We start from the raw sequence: 13381 nt of genomic DNA, 5'->3' as shown, positions 1-13381 counted from the left end.
GCTCAACTCGCCATGTAAAGCAGGGCTCTCTGCTTTACAGAGTTTACTCAAGGAGCTTCTAAATGCTCTGGACAGACACCCCAGGAGTAAGCTTTAGAGATCCCATAAATTAGAACATAATTGTTCCTCTAACATGAAGTGGCTGGCAACATGATACAGTGGAAAACAGTATGAATTTGGGAGTCCCGAGCCCCATGGTCGCTGGGTAGAGTTGCTTCGCTGAGCTGAACTCTATCTCTTGTGCCTGGAAGGGACATGTTATTCTCCTTTGTCTTCTCTAGTGTAGCCTGGCAGAGACCCAGCTTCTCGTCGTCTGCGCTCATGGGACTTCTCCCAAGTGCTAGGAATTGAGGCTTTACGAGCAAAGGGTTGGCTGATTTCCTCAGGAGAATCTTCCTACCTTAAGATAATTCTTTCTTTAGTGTTATTAACCTGCTGTCTGCTTTCCCCCCTCTTCTTTTGGGGATGGTGGGGAGAGAAAACTCTGTTGGGCTTAACGAAGGGAGTTCTGAAGTAGTGTATTTCAAACGAAGCCGAGCGTGCACTCCCAGACCCAGAGCGGGAGCACCAAACAAGCGTGGGTGTCGATGAGTGCTGGAAGAATGTGGGGGGTATGTGAATGAGCCAGCTAGAGCCAGTTGCTCAGTGACAAGTGCTGGGGCGAAGAGCTTATCTTCAGCTCTATTTTGGTCCCAGAGGCATGTTCCTTACATGGTAAGAGCAGCGGTTCCAATTGTCTTAGGTTTTCCTCTCGTAACCCTGGCACATTCCCAAGCTGGGACTGACACTGCAGGGCCAGGACATATAATTAATGTCTTCATGCTGGAGATGACCACTCTGAAACTTGCCAGTAGTGGAAGGAGACATTTTGTAGCCTGAAGACTCTGAAATATCTCTACATTTACCTCAAGTCGTGGAGTCTTGGAACTGTAGAGTCAGAAGGGATTGGAATCACCCAATCCCATCCCTTACTGTACAAATAAGAAAATTGTCCTGAGCCTAAGAGGCGTCCCTACAGTTGCATAGCTGTTTTTTTGTTGTTTTCTTTTTTTTTTTAAGATTTTATTTATTTATTTAACAGATAGAGACACAGCGAGAGAGGGAACACAAGCCTGAGGAGTGGGAGGCGGAGGAGAAACAGGCTTCCCGCCAAGCAGGGAGCCCAATGCGGGGCTCGATCCCAGGACCCTGGGATCATGACCTGAGCCGAAGGCAGACGCTTAACAACTGAGCCAGCCAGGCGCCCCTTTTTGTTGTTTTCTTTCTCTGAATGAAGCAGAGGCTTGGACTATCTACTTACATATCTATTTTCTGGGAACATAGAAACTTTTGAGGACTGAATTACCCCTAGATACAAGTCATATTTCATTCATTCACTCAGTCATTCAGACCATCTTTCTCATGGGTGCACTCTATGCCATATTCTGCACACATAATGCTGGGAAGTGGTGATGAACTAAACGGAAAAGATTCCTGCTCTCAGGAAGGTTTTGTTCTAGGAGGGGAGTTAGACAATAAAACCAATAAATGACAAGATCATTTCAGAGAGTAGTAAGTGCTTGGGAAGAAGGTGAGCCACTGAAAATCTGGCCGTTAAAAACAATGGAATGACGGTACTTTGAGTGGCAGGCTCTATACGCTTTAGTAGAAGATTGTTGTTGATTTTTTCCATGGAATGCTTCTCTTTGCAACTGCATCTTATTGCTACCAAAAGATAAAGGAGGCTAAAAATTAGAGTCTGTCAGTTTTAACATTTCTATGAAAGCAAGAACTAAACAATGGGTTTTAGATAAATATTAAAGGTTACCTACTCACTTCTAAGGAAATGACCAAATGATTACTTGATATTTTTCTTTTTAGCCGGATATTATGACATTGGTTGAAACAGATATTCCACCTGTCATCATTTTACCATTTTAATATGGACAGCATAGTTTTCCCTTTATAAAATCACCACTTATTGGTATATTGCATCCCTACTGGGTTCACTTTAGAGATGGGATGAATCTTGTTTTCATTCAAGGACTACAGACAACTTTTATTTGGTTCTTCTAACTGTCCTGGCAGACCTAGGAGTTAGGTCATACTGCAGTGGAGGCTATGCATCAGAATATGCTTGGAGCAAATACCTAGTGCATTTATGATGGAAGTTCTTTCAACTGCTAAATATGCTCACACAGGGGCACGTGTACACACACACACACACACACAGGACATAGGAACTGCAGATATCAAAAGGAAGAAAATGGAGAATATTTGAAAAAATAAACTTCAAAGTTCAAAAAGTATACATCTTGATTCAATTACTATCCAGAGAAGTGGGGGTATGGAGAGGGTACACAGCCAAGAATTTTTACTGAAGCCTTTTTTTTTAAACAAGGCTTTTAACTGAAATAAGTGAAAAAGAATGTTAAAAGCAAAAAGAAATCTTTGAGGTGAGGATGTTTTTGTGGAGAAGAGATAAAGATGGCTGCTCTCATGCTTGTGCAGGTAACAATCATCCTTTCAAGTATGCTACCTGCAGATGTTTTGATGAAGCAGAAGTCCACATTTTTCAGGTTACTAGAAAGTCACTGTTGAAAGCATTTCAGATCCATATTTACAAAGGCACAGTAGGTACTGAAATTCAGAGTAATCACTATCACTAGCGAGCTGGCCTCTAGGAGCATATTTTTCTTTCATAGCATATACCTCTTCTCTAATTACTTCAGAGGATGAGCTGATAAGCCGAGGTGTTTGTTGTTAACTGACTTTCATAGAACTTTGAAGGTCTTGTAGTCCAGAAGGATGGAAGGGCGCCCACCTTAGTCAATTCAATTTTAATTTCATGGAGTATTTCTCATTTGAATCTGACATTAGGTTAACCTGAACATCTTAAGCTCATTTCTAAAAGTTTGTAAGTATGAGTTTCATACTTCCAAGAAGCATATTTTTCCTATTTCAGAAACAGATTTTTCTGACTCTTACTATATTTTGCATAGAATTATACTAAAGGCACATTAAGCAGGAGAAAAAAAAGAAGTGAAGGTTTTTTTGTTAGAAAATATAATAATTTTTCTACCCTTCTCATGAACACCGGAAAAACTATAGCAGGTTTTTAGATCTTCTAATGCCTGGCACATAGTAATTAGTGAATTTTGCTGAAGGAATAAACTAATGAATATAATTCTGAAACAATTTGAGGTTTCTTTAAAAGTCTACTTGTTGCAGAGTCGATTTGTTAAAAGACATATATTTGGTTCACAGTAGTTCACATAAAATTTTTTTCAAGTTACTTTCCAGTATCTCACAGCAGGGTATGGTAGGAGTAGTTGTAACCTAGGAGTTCAAAACCCTTGGCTCTAGGCCAGACATCAACAATAAATGGCAGAATGGCTTGAGAAAATGATTTAACTCTGCTGAACTTCAGTTTCCACATGAGTGAAATGATTGCTTTGGAGCAGGTTACTTCTGATATTCCATGCAACTTCAAAATTCCACAACTGTATAATTCAAATTAAGGATAATTGGATCTAAATTTAATAAGCACTGATATAGTACCCATAATGTGTCAGGTAATATTATAAGGGTTTTATACAGCATTTAATCTTATAATAATAATAATCAAGCATAAACTGCACACAGGGTAGCATTTCATACACTGTAAATAAGTAAATAATAGTTGCTATCAAAATGATAGTAATTTTATTAAAATTAATATAGTAAAAACCATTAGAAAACTCAAATGGAAATAAAATATACTTGGAATTGAAAATAATGTAAAAATAAAGTGGTTATTTCATTTTAGCCACTAAATAAAACACTAGCCATGACACATGACTTCGCATCAGTGTCACTATAAATAATTTGGGTTTTGTGACCATGAAGGCTCTCATACATATTAAATCATATAGGAGGAAACTTTTGAGAAACAAAAATATTCTACCAGTATCACATCTTACTATTTGTTATATATGTTTTAAGTGCACAATTTCTTTTAGAAAAATAAGCTAGAAACCATCATATTTTGCAGTAAACAGGAGAGCTTCTGAACATCGAAGAGGCATATTTCAGGAATGCAGCGGGCACAAGGTTTCCTGTGAGCTTAAAACAGAAAGCAATACAGTGAAAGAACGTTTGATTGGGAAGCTACTAACAGGCTTCAGTTCTGAGGCCTCATAATCATCCAAATCTCAAGCCAAAGGGCTGGAAATGGATGCAGATTTGGCAAGCCCAGTGATTTCCATGTCTGGACATGCTTTGTGAGTCCTTGTCCTATTACCTTGACAACTGTCAAGGCTCCACGAATTTTCATCCCCTCCTCACACCTCCTCTGCTGCTCCTCATCCTTTATGGCCAAAGCTGGGCATCACTTCCATTAAGAAGCTTTTCCTCAGCCATCCACCCCTGCTCCTTGTGAATGTCCCCCACCCATATGCTTCCATAAAACCTGGTATAAATCTCTAACATATTTCAATTATTCAGCCTACTAGGTTGCTATTATATTATTGGTCCATAGTCTTTCTCATTCAGTGACCTGAGCTCCTTGAGAACAGGAATTATGTTTTAGTTCATTGTTGGGTCCCCAGAGCCTTGCCTAGTGCTTGACACAAATGATACGCTTAAGAATTGACTGCTAAATGAATGAATGGATGGGTTGATGACAGCATTAACTGGTAATTATTACTAAAATGGTTAGAATCATTGGATCTCCTTCATGAATTATTATTGGCCAGAAAGTATGATGAGAATTGACTGTGTTCCAAGGGAGGCAGTGGAGGGAGAGGTGTATTTCCTGCATATTTGTGGAGTATCTTCATAATCAACAATTTGGTTTAGGTTATCCATTTTTTCCCCTTACTTTAAGAACAGTAGAGAAATTGGGGGAAAATGAAACACAGTTTTAAAAAAACCTGTTCAACACATATATACTGAACATCTGTTGTTCAAAGTGGTATATGTCCTAGGCAGACCCAGATTCTATCCTTAATGAGACTATACTTTAGATATTTAAGAAACTCACATATAGGAAAAAAGTGATACTTGACACCTAAATGACCAGTGTTTACTAAAATGAAAGAACACATAATAAGGGTCACAAAAATCAGAAATGTCAGATAAATTGGCTGGATTCCCAAGAAGACCCCATTGGGAAGGAGAGCTATGTTGGATCATAGTGTCTCAAAGCCTGTTCTCAGCTGTAGAGGTCCTGGACCCAGAGATGGTCAGGTCCAAGGAAATTGGCATATATACACATCAAGCTTACTGGAGCTTGAAAAACCAAAAGGCCAATGACTGGGCCAAATGGAAAGTTAATTATGATTTAAACATGGACTCAGAGAGAAGGAAGTTAAATGGTACTGGAGATGCCTCGGCCACACAATGCAAATGGGCAAGTTTGATTTCCCATACAGCCTTTCTCTTGGGGAATCAAAGACCAAATCCAGTATTTCCCTGTCTTAGACAATATTGGATAAATAGAGGACTAGGTGAATAGAGGTGTATGCCATTGATGGTCACTATTATCGGATTTCAGAAGAACTAAAAGATGGCATTCAGTCATAGAGATCAAAGAACATTTTATGGGAGAAGTGGTATTCCAACAATGTCTTTAAGATTACTTAGAGTTTGCAACTGTGAATTGGGGAAGAACGTTCTAAACTGAGGGGAAATGATGAACAAAGAAAGTGAGTGGTTTGTTTTTGCTGGATACAGGGTATGTGATGAAGAATAGTACAGTATTATGAAGGAAAGCTGGAACCAGGTCATGGAGAAGCTGGAAAGTCAGTTATGAAGTTTAAATATTATTCTTTGGGCAACGAGTAGTCAGAGAAAAAGCACCATACCCCAGGGAAATGTACTCCAGGAAAATGAATTTGGCTGTAGTGTATGGGTTTGCTTCAGGTAAATTCCAGAGGCAGAGGCCAATGGGAAGCCTCAGAATCTCCAATGGGAGGACTGAACCTAGAACAGGAGTAGTGTAGGTGAAGCAGAGAGAGACTGCGGGTACAAACCAGGAAGTACCATGGTGTTCTCCTTACACACACATACATATACACACACTCACCCAAAGGCAAAATATAAAACTATAAGCTACCCAACCAGTACATGATTTTTTAAAAAAACCTGTCCTAATTTCTATGAAATTCTCCATTTATAAAGAACATAGTGAAAAATCATTGATCCATTTAGCCAATTTGGTTGATTTTGGCTTGTCTAAGTATAAAATTTGATAAATATGAGCTTTTCAAAGCATCAAAACAATGGGAATCTATAATTAAGGGACAGCTTCAAGGAAAGGAAAAAAATACCCTATATAAGTACATTTTCTTATCTCCCAAAACATTCCAGGTGATTTCTCCAAATAGATACTCTTTCAAACATTTTCTAACATGAGCTAACCCAACTAACAGGAATGCTGCAGAAAACAGAAACAGGAACTTTGTGAGAAGTTTGATTACTTGTATGGCATCCTGGAGGAGAGGAAAAATGAAATGACGCAAGTCATTACCCGAACCCAAGAGGAGAAACTGGAACATGTCCGCGCTCTTATCAAAAAGTATTCTGATCATTTGGAAAACGTGTCAAAGTTGGTTGAATCAGGAATCCAGTTCATGGATGAGCCAGAAATGGCAGTGTTTCTGCAGGTAAGTCTCCTTTTGGTACCTAATAGAACTAACCAAGAAGGTGGCTGCTGGAGAAGTAGTTGTCATCATATTTTTGTTATTTTTTGTTCATCTCATTTTGATTTATTTTACCAAGTAAAATATAAGCTCATTATGTGTTCATGTCTCCATCTTTTTAAACAACTTCATAAGCATATATTTAAGGGACCATGACATCACTTAAATATAAGAGGGTTCTGGTATAAAACAGCAGTAATTCATGGCATTTAGAAACTAAGCTCTGAGATTTTCAGAGTCAGCAGAGGAAAGAATTAAGTCTTTGATGAAAAGAATTTAAGTAGGTCTGTCTTTTGTTTGCTTTCGCAGAATGCCAAAACCCTGTTACAAAAGTAAGTAATTTTCATTTTATGGAAAAATGCATACTTTTCATTTTTACCCAAGGCTATCAAACATTAGACAGTGACAGAAAGTGGCAACTTGTCTTTGTTGCAGAATTTCTGAAGCATCGAAGGCATTTCAGATGGAGAAAATAGAACATGGTTATGAGAACATGAACCACTTCACAGTCAACCTCAATAGAGAAGAAAAAATCATCCGTGAAATTGATTTTTACAGAGGTTTGTTTTTCTTGTGACCATTTGGACAAAGTTGCAGGTGTGTGAGAGCTGCAGCTGGGTTCAGCAGGAGAAAGACGGGATTCAGAATCACCTCCAGAATGGATGTCGACAATTATACAAGGATCATAATCCAATGTGAAACTCTATTTCATTACAGATTCATGTAGTTGGTTGACAGTGTTTATTTAGCTTTGCACAGCACAGTGCCCATTATAATGCCATTATTGGGCATTTGACTCTGAGTAGTCAAATACTTAATAGTTGATGGTGATGATGATGTCTCAAGATCAATCTTACACAAGGTGTTAACCACAATGATGTGAAGTGTCATGAAGTGCAAGGTTAAGGATGAGATAAAAATAAACTGTAGAAGACATTGGGATGGCTATTGTAGCTCATCCACTTAATCAGACTTTAGAGGGCAAGAATAGCAAATGAGTCACAGAATAAGTCACACCTGGAAACAAAACTGGCTCTCTGTGACCAGCTGTATTTCATGAGTTCTAAATGCATCTCTACCATTTGGCCCAGAGATCGCCTTCTTGGAAATGTGTCCTCATGAAATAGTTGAAAAAAGGAAAATAACCTTGGAACTGACCAAAACTTTGAATGTCTTGATTCATCCTAGCCCATCTAGATGACAAGACTCCTCGGCTAGACCACTAATAACCATGAAGCTCTATCAGTGTGTACAGATGTAATTTTAGAAGCAAGTCTTCAGGATGAATCTTTTTTAAAAAATGACTTAATATTGTCTCTCCTTAATATTGCCTGAGGGAATATTAAGATCAATGTGTTAGGAAAAGAGTCACGGCATTAACTGTGGCAAAAGTCAGCATTCACTGAACAGAGGGGGTAAGACATTAAAACAAGACAGGGTTTTGTATGTTTTCTGAGAAAGGGAAGACAGTTGCATTTCTATTTAATCTGACAGAGATAAGTGACCATCCTAGCCCCAGCCCTCCAGGAGCTTGCAGATGTGACAGAATATGGTGTAAAGGTGACCAGGCTCAGGGCCGGGGGAGGGGGCGGGGTCAGGTGCACAGTTCACGGTAGTAGTAAGGACTGTACTTTGTACGGGGGAGGGGAACAAAGAGGGTGGTGATGGTTGGGCCCGTCCTCCCATTTCTCCTGTCTACATTTACCTAGAAGCACAAGCCCCAGCATGGCATACTTGGGCCATAGTCCAGTGTCTGATGGAGAAGATTTCCCTAGCCCTGACCTTATTCAGGGCTGTAAGAACTGGCCATTAATTGATTTCATAGCTGCAGTGATAATTATAATGATTTTAAAAACACATTACCTTACCAGAAGATGAAGATGAAGAAGAGGGAGAAGGAGAAGAAGAAGGGGAAGGGGAGGAAGTAGAAGTGGAAGAGGTAGAAAATGTTCGAACAGAGTCATCAGGAGAAGATGAAAGTCCGGAGAAAGCCTTGGAGGCCTCTCAGCCGGCCTCAGAGCTCCAGGCTGCCCCAGGGGCACTTCCAGCTTCCTCTCCAGAGTCACCTCCAGCCCTGCCACCTGCTGCAGATACCCCAGTGACACAGGTAACCATTCACCAGTTCCCTCCTACAGGACACACAGGTGTGCCTCCTTGCTGACTAGCCTAAACAATTTGTTCTGCCTTAAGAAAAGGGTAGCTATAGTCCAGACATTTGTAAGTCAAAGACAAAAGAATTCAGAGCAGTCTCAACGTCAGGGGGGAGGTCCTCTAGGTGATTCAACGAGGTTCAGTGTTGTTATAATCGGTTGGTGAGACCGAGTTTAAAACGATTTCCCCACCAATAGCACCCTCAAATCTGAAGCAATGTTTGGAAATCTCTGTGCATGGGTGAGGGGTATGTGTGTAACATGTTAGTTCCTAGAGAGCCAGTGTCATGAAGATTGGGTCTGCTCTGAAAACAGATATGGGGTACAGGGTGAGAAATAATCTAAGGTGAGAAGTAAAAATGACTATACCTACAGAACTTTGAATTTTCTATAGATAATAAAGGAAGTAGATAGAGAAGTCATGCTAGTTCATGTCCCTGTCACTGACCCTGACATATAACTACATCTTTCATTAAGTGGGCAAAGAAACAACGTCTAATTTTCTATGTATCTGCCATCTGATGAGATTATGTGTTAACAGAATTGTTAATAGAAATTTCCTAGGAGATAACTCATCCCAAATCCTCTATCTGATTGGCTGACCCTTAGTTTCTAAGATGTCACCGTCCAGTTTTCAAGCCTTTCTGCTGACGTCATGACACCTTCAGCTGAGAGGTCTCAACCTGTGGAGTTTGTGGGCAATGTAGATTCATCAAAAAGGTGTCCTGGTTTTGCACCTGCTTTCAAAGTGCATTGAAATTATCTATAGAAACAAAACCTCAGAGGGGAAACTCTGAATTAGAGAATTATATTCTATGCTCCGTCTCCATAGGAAACCAGGCTGAAATACTATTTATGGTTCCTAGAATCTTGAAATTCTGGGTATACCAATCGCACTGAGTTTGAAAGAGGTGTGGTAACTAAATGAGAGTTGGATGTGGTCAACAAGATCAATTTGGGATTTTAGAAAAGAGGTTTGGGGAGCCCACCTGGAATGTCAAAATATTAATCGTGGGCAGTAGATTGACCTTTCTCCTATATCAGATATTTTATAAGCAAACTTCATTTCAGGCATCTGCTGTCTGTCTGTCCAGGCTACCATCTGGTGAAGGACAAGCGCAGAAAAGAAGAGGGGGCACGTGAAGGGGCCCAGAGGGAGGGGAGCTAGCTGCTCTCCTTCCCTGAGAGCTTGCAGAGGGCGGGACGAACTAGAACTTGCGCTAAATCAGGCACTGCACAGAGAGCTCATAGTTTTCAAACCCAAAGGGAACTAAAACCAACTGCTTTTTCCTCTTCTTCTTCCTCCTCTTTTTTTTATCTTTGAATGTATCTGTCCCGATTAAGGGGGAGGTTGTCCCCACTGGCTCTCAGCAGACCACAGAGTCTGAAACTCCAGTCCCTGCAGCAACGGACACTGCGGATCCCTTGTTTTACCCTAGTTGGTATAAAGGCCGAACCCGGCAAGCCAGCACCAACCCACCTTCCACCCCAGGGAGCGAAGGTCTGGGACACATAGGGCCTCCCGGTTCTGAGGACCCGAATGTGCAGAAGGCAGAAGTGGCAGAAGCCGCAGCTGGTGAGAGGGCAGCAGTGAGTGGTAAGGAAACTAGTTCACCTGCAGCTACTTCTCAGGTTAGTGTTGATGCTGTTGTGTCCGAATGCTCCCCCACGCCACCTAGCGTCCTGCTGGGCTCACAGCAAGAAAGAAGGGCTTCCGGAGGGGCAGAAAGAAACCCTGGCTGTGGGAAAAACACAGAAACAACTCATCCCACAATTTGGGCTTTTTTGGGGCGGGGGGGGCTTTTTGGTTTTTTTTTAAGGCTGGTAAAACAAAGAAGAAAACAGATTGACTTCACTCTACCCATATGTGGTGATCCCACACCTGGCGTCCCAGGGGAGGGGGTCCAAGCACGCCTGGCCCTGACGCTTGCAGTCCCTGCAGTCGAAAGCTGCTTTTTTCTCGATGCCTGGCTGCTGGCCCAGGTTCCCCTTCGCCAAGGCCACTTGCCCTTGCTCAGCCTTTTCTGTGTCCTCCCCGGGCTCCCAAAGACTAATCCCCCGCTTTTGTGTCATTCCCAGCAACCGTGAAGGAGCACGTTTGAACTGAGTTCTAAGTCCGTTCTGGAAAATAACCTCTGGTTGATTCATGGATTCTGGGAGTGTGCTGGCTATGGCTAGAAAAAGATAGTCTTGGCTTGATTAAACCAGCGCTTCCTAAACATGTGCTGCTGGGAGCAGAAAAGCACAGGTTTTCCTACACTGGGTTTTGTTTTTTTTTTTTTTTTAAGGGTCACGTAATACCTTTTTATAACGTACTTTGAAGGCCATGTCTTTTTCCTACAATGGGTTAGATGTTTGCATGGCTCAAAGAGTTCCTAGAAGAAATATTCAATAATTTCTTCACAAGGAAGAATGCTCATGGTTGCTCCATACTCATGAACATTCTTAAATGATGGGTGGATATGAGTGTTGCCCAGACATGGGATGTCGAAGAAATACTCCCTGGTTCCATGCTCCTGGGTGATGTGATTCTGAACAACAAATAGCATTTTTCAAAAATCAGAAAGTTACTTATTGTCTTGACTGTATCTGTTCAAGTGAACCTTAATTTCATGAAGTAATAAAGGGAAATTATTTTTGGTAAACTGAAAGAAAGATGCATTTGTGTCATATATTTATTTTCACAAATGAAAAATGACAAAAAGAATTGTTTGGTGTGAGGAAACATTTTGAGGTAGTTTTCAATTAAAAAGTGGAGTGTAAAGTTTTCTAGAAAATTTATGGAAACTTTATTTCTAGAAAGTTAATTGGATTTCTTACATATTTAGTGGAAGTTGGAGTCAGAAGGAGCTGTTTTCTGAAAACAGTGGTACAAAACCCCATAATAGGAGCATGTAATATGGCTCCAAGCCAAAACGCAAAATCCATCTAAATGATGTTGAAAAATATTATTTGTGATAATATCAGTGAAGCTTTCTTCTTGTTTTCTCACAGGAGTTAGCAATCTGCCTAGCACTTTTGGCTTTTCTTATACTTCACTACATCTGGCGTCAGATTCAGTACTTGATTTTTGCTTTAATGGGTAGGAAATATTTTCTTTTCCCTTCACTAACATCTCATGCGGTTTCTTCCATAATGTTCCTACTCTATAGGCTTAAAGATAAATTTCTCCCCAACTTTGAGGCTCAGCCATTGAACAAGAACCAAGTTCTAGATAATACTCATGGCTTCAAGCTCCCTACAGTGCAATCACCTCAAGGTGCCTTCCTGAGGAGAATTGCTCCGTTGTCTAATGCTGCATGGAGGGGAATCCTGACTCAGAACAGTGACTCAGTGGGCAATTATTCAGTAATCCAGAAAGAGTGGACCCTCCGAAAGGGCCATGAGGGGAGGCCAGTTTCAAAAGGCGTCAATAGTGCTGTGAGGATTCACTGCTCTTAAAGCAGAGGGAGGACCAGCAAAGGACTAGTTCAGGAATACATACGGTTTCCATAGATTTAGTAGCTACATTTCATTTGCTTACACCAGAGGCACCCAGGCTGTGGCCGGATGACTCCTGTCAAAGATCCGCAGGCAGTTCTTGCGCTGGTGGGCAGGTGGGCCGGGTGACTTCTCAGTTCTCTTTGAACCCTCAGACTCTAAAGTCTTTCCTGAGAGAGGAGATCTCTGAGAGAAAGGTATCCTGGGTGCAGCACCATCAAGGGGATTTCAGCCAGGTGAGATCTGAATGAATAAAAAGCAGGAAGATCAATGTTCATCCACCAGACATAAAGAATGAGAACCAAAGAAAAGTCATAAAACCAACAGCCTTTATTTTTGAGATGCCTTTCTCATAGCCAAGCCTTTCCTTAATGACTGTTAACAAGATTTGCATAGGAACTGACATCTTACTCCTTTAACAGCCTTTTGAAGATTATCAGTTTAATAATATTTAAAGATTCAAACCTCCTGTACTTTTGAGTAAATGACCCTGCTGGACCTGAGGCCCAGCTCCCTGTGCCTGTAGCTCAAAAGCAATTCAGGGTGACTGGTGCTGAAAGGCCTCAGCTATTTCTGGCTCATTGACTTTATCCTGGGTTGACATTGACTCTTCTGGAAGCTCCCATCATAGTTCCTTTCTGCCTCATTAGCTGTCCGTTCAGCAATGACAGTAGGATCTCCATGGGTCCCTGTGATGTCACCAGTGGGTGACTAGGATCTGCTCCCAATGTCTAATAGTCAGCCAGAAACCTGTGTACCTGAAATGTTCCTAGTGTCCTTAGAGTCTGCTCATGATTTGTGGCAAAGAGCAGTGGGTGGAAGCATCGGCCATGGACTCAGTGGGGCAAATGGGGGAGAGAGAAAACTGCATATTTTATGGGAATATCATGAATAACTGTGGATCTGAATAATTGTCTGAAGAGTTCAGTTTGCATTCTGAGAATTCAGGTTTGGGGCTTTGTTGCCATAGAATGCTTCTCTGAGGCTGCAGGGGGAGAGTCATGCTTCTTTTCCGCCGTCCGCTGAGCCCATGTCATGTACCCCGACGTTCACATGCCTGTCTGCTAAGATAAGGGGGAGACAGTTGGG

At 41.1% G+C, this 13381-nt stretch overlaps 1 protein-coding gene across 4 annotated transcripts in view; it reads left to right on the top strand.

The window, feature by feature from the left end:
• The window catches only part of TRIM55 (tripartite motif containing 55), a 41577-nt gene that overhangs the window by 14050 nt on the left and 14146 nt on the right, over positions 1–13381 (top strand). The window contains exons 5-10 of one of the 4 annotated variants that reach the window (XM_088022820.1): positions 6393–6626; positions 6972–6994; positions 7098–7222; positions 8537–8769; positions 10157–10409; positions 11807–11894. In XM_088022820.1, the coding sequence (XP_087878946.1) occupies positions 6393–6626; positions 6972–6994; positions 7098–7222; positions 8537–8769; positions 10157–10409; positions 11807–11894 (956 nt within the window). Of the gene's footprint in view, positions 1–6392; positions 6627–6971; positions 6995–7097; positions 7223–8533; positions 8770–10156; positions 10445–11806; positions 11895–13381 lie in introns of all 4 variants that reach the window. The other 3 variants (XM_088022819.1, XM_028108397.2, XM_088022821.1) reach the window with 3 other exon arrangements.

The sequence above is a fragment of the Eumetopias jubatus genome, unplaced genomic scaffold (assembly GCF_037043125.1).
Source record: "Eumetopias jubatus isolate StellerSeaLion01/CBP00866 unplaced genomic scaffold, mEumJub1_p1.0 scaffold_4, whole genome shotgun sequence".
Taxonomy (NCBI): domain Eukaryota; kingdom Metazoa; phylum Chordata; class Mammalia; order Carnivora; family Otariidae; genus Eumetopias; species Eumetopias jubatus.
Note: the sequence above shows the minus strand (reverse complement) of the source record. Positions and strands in the feature narration are given on the sequence as shown.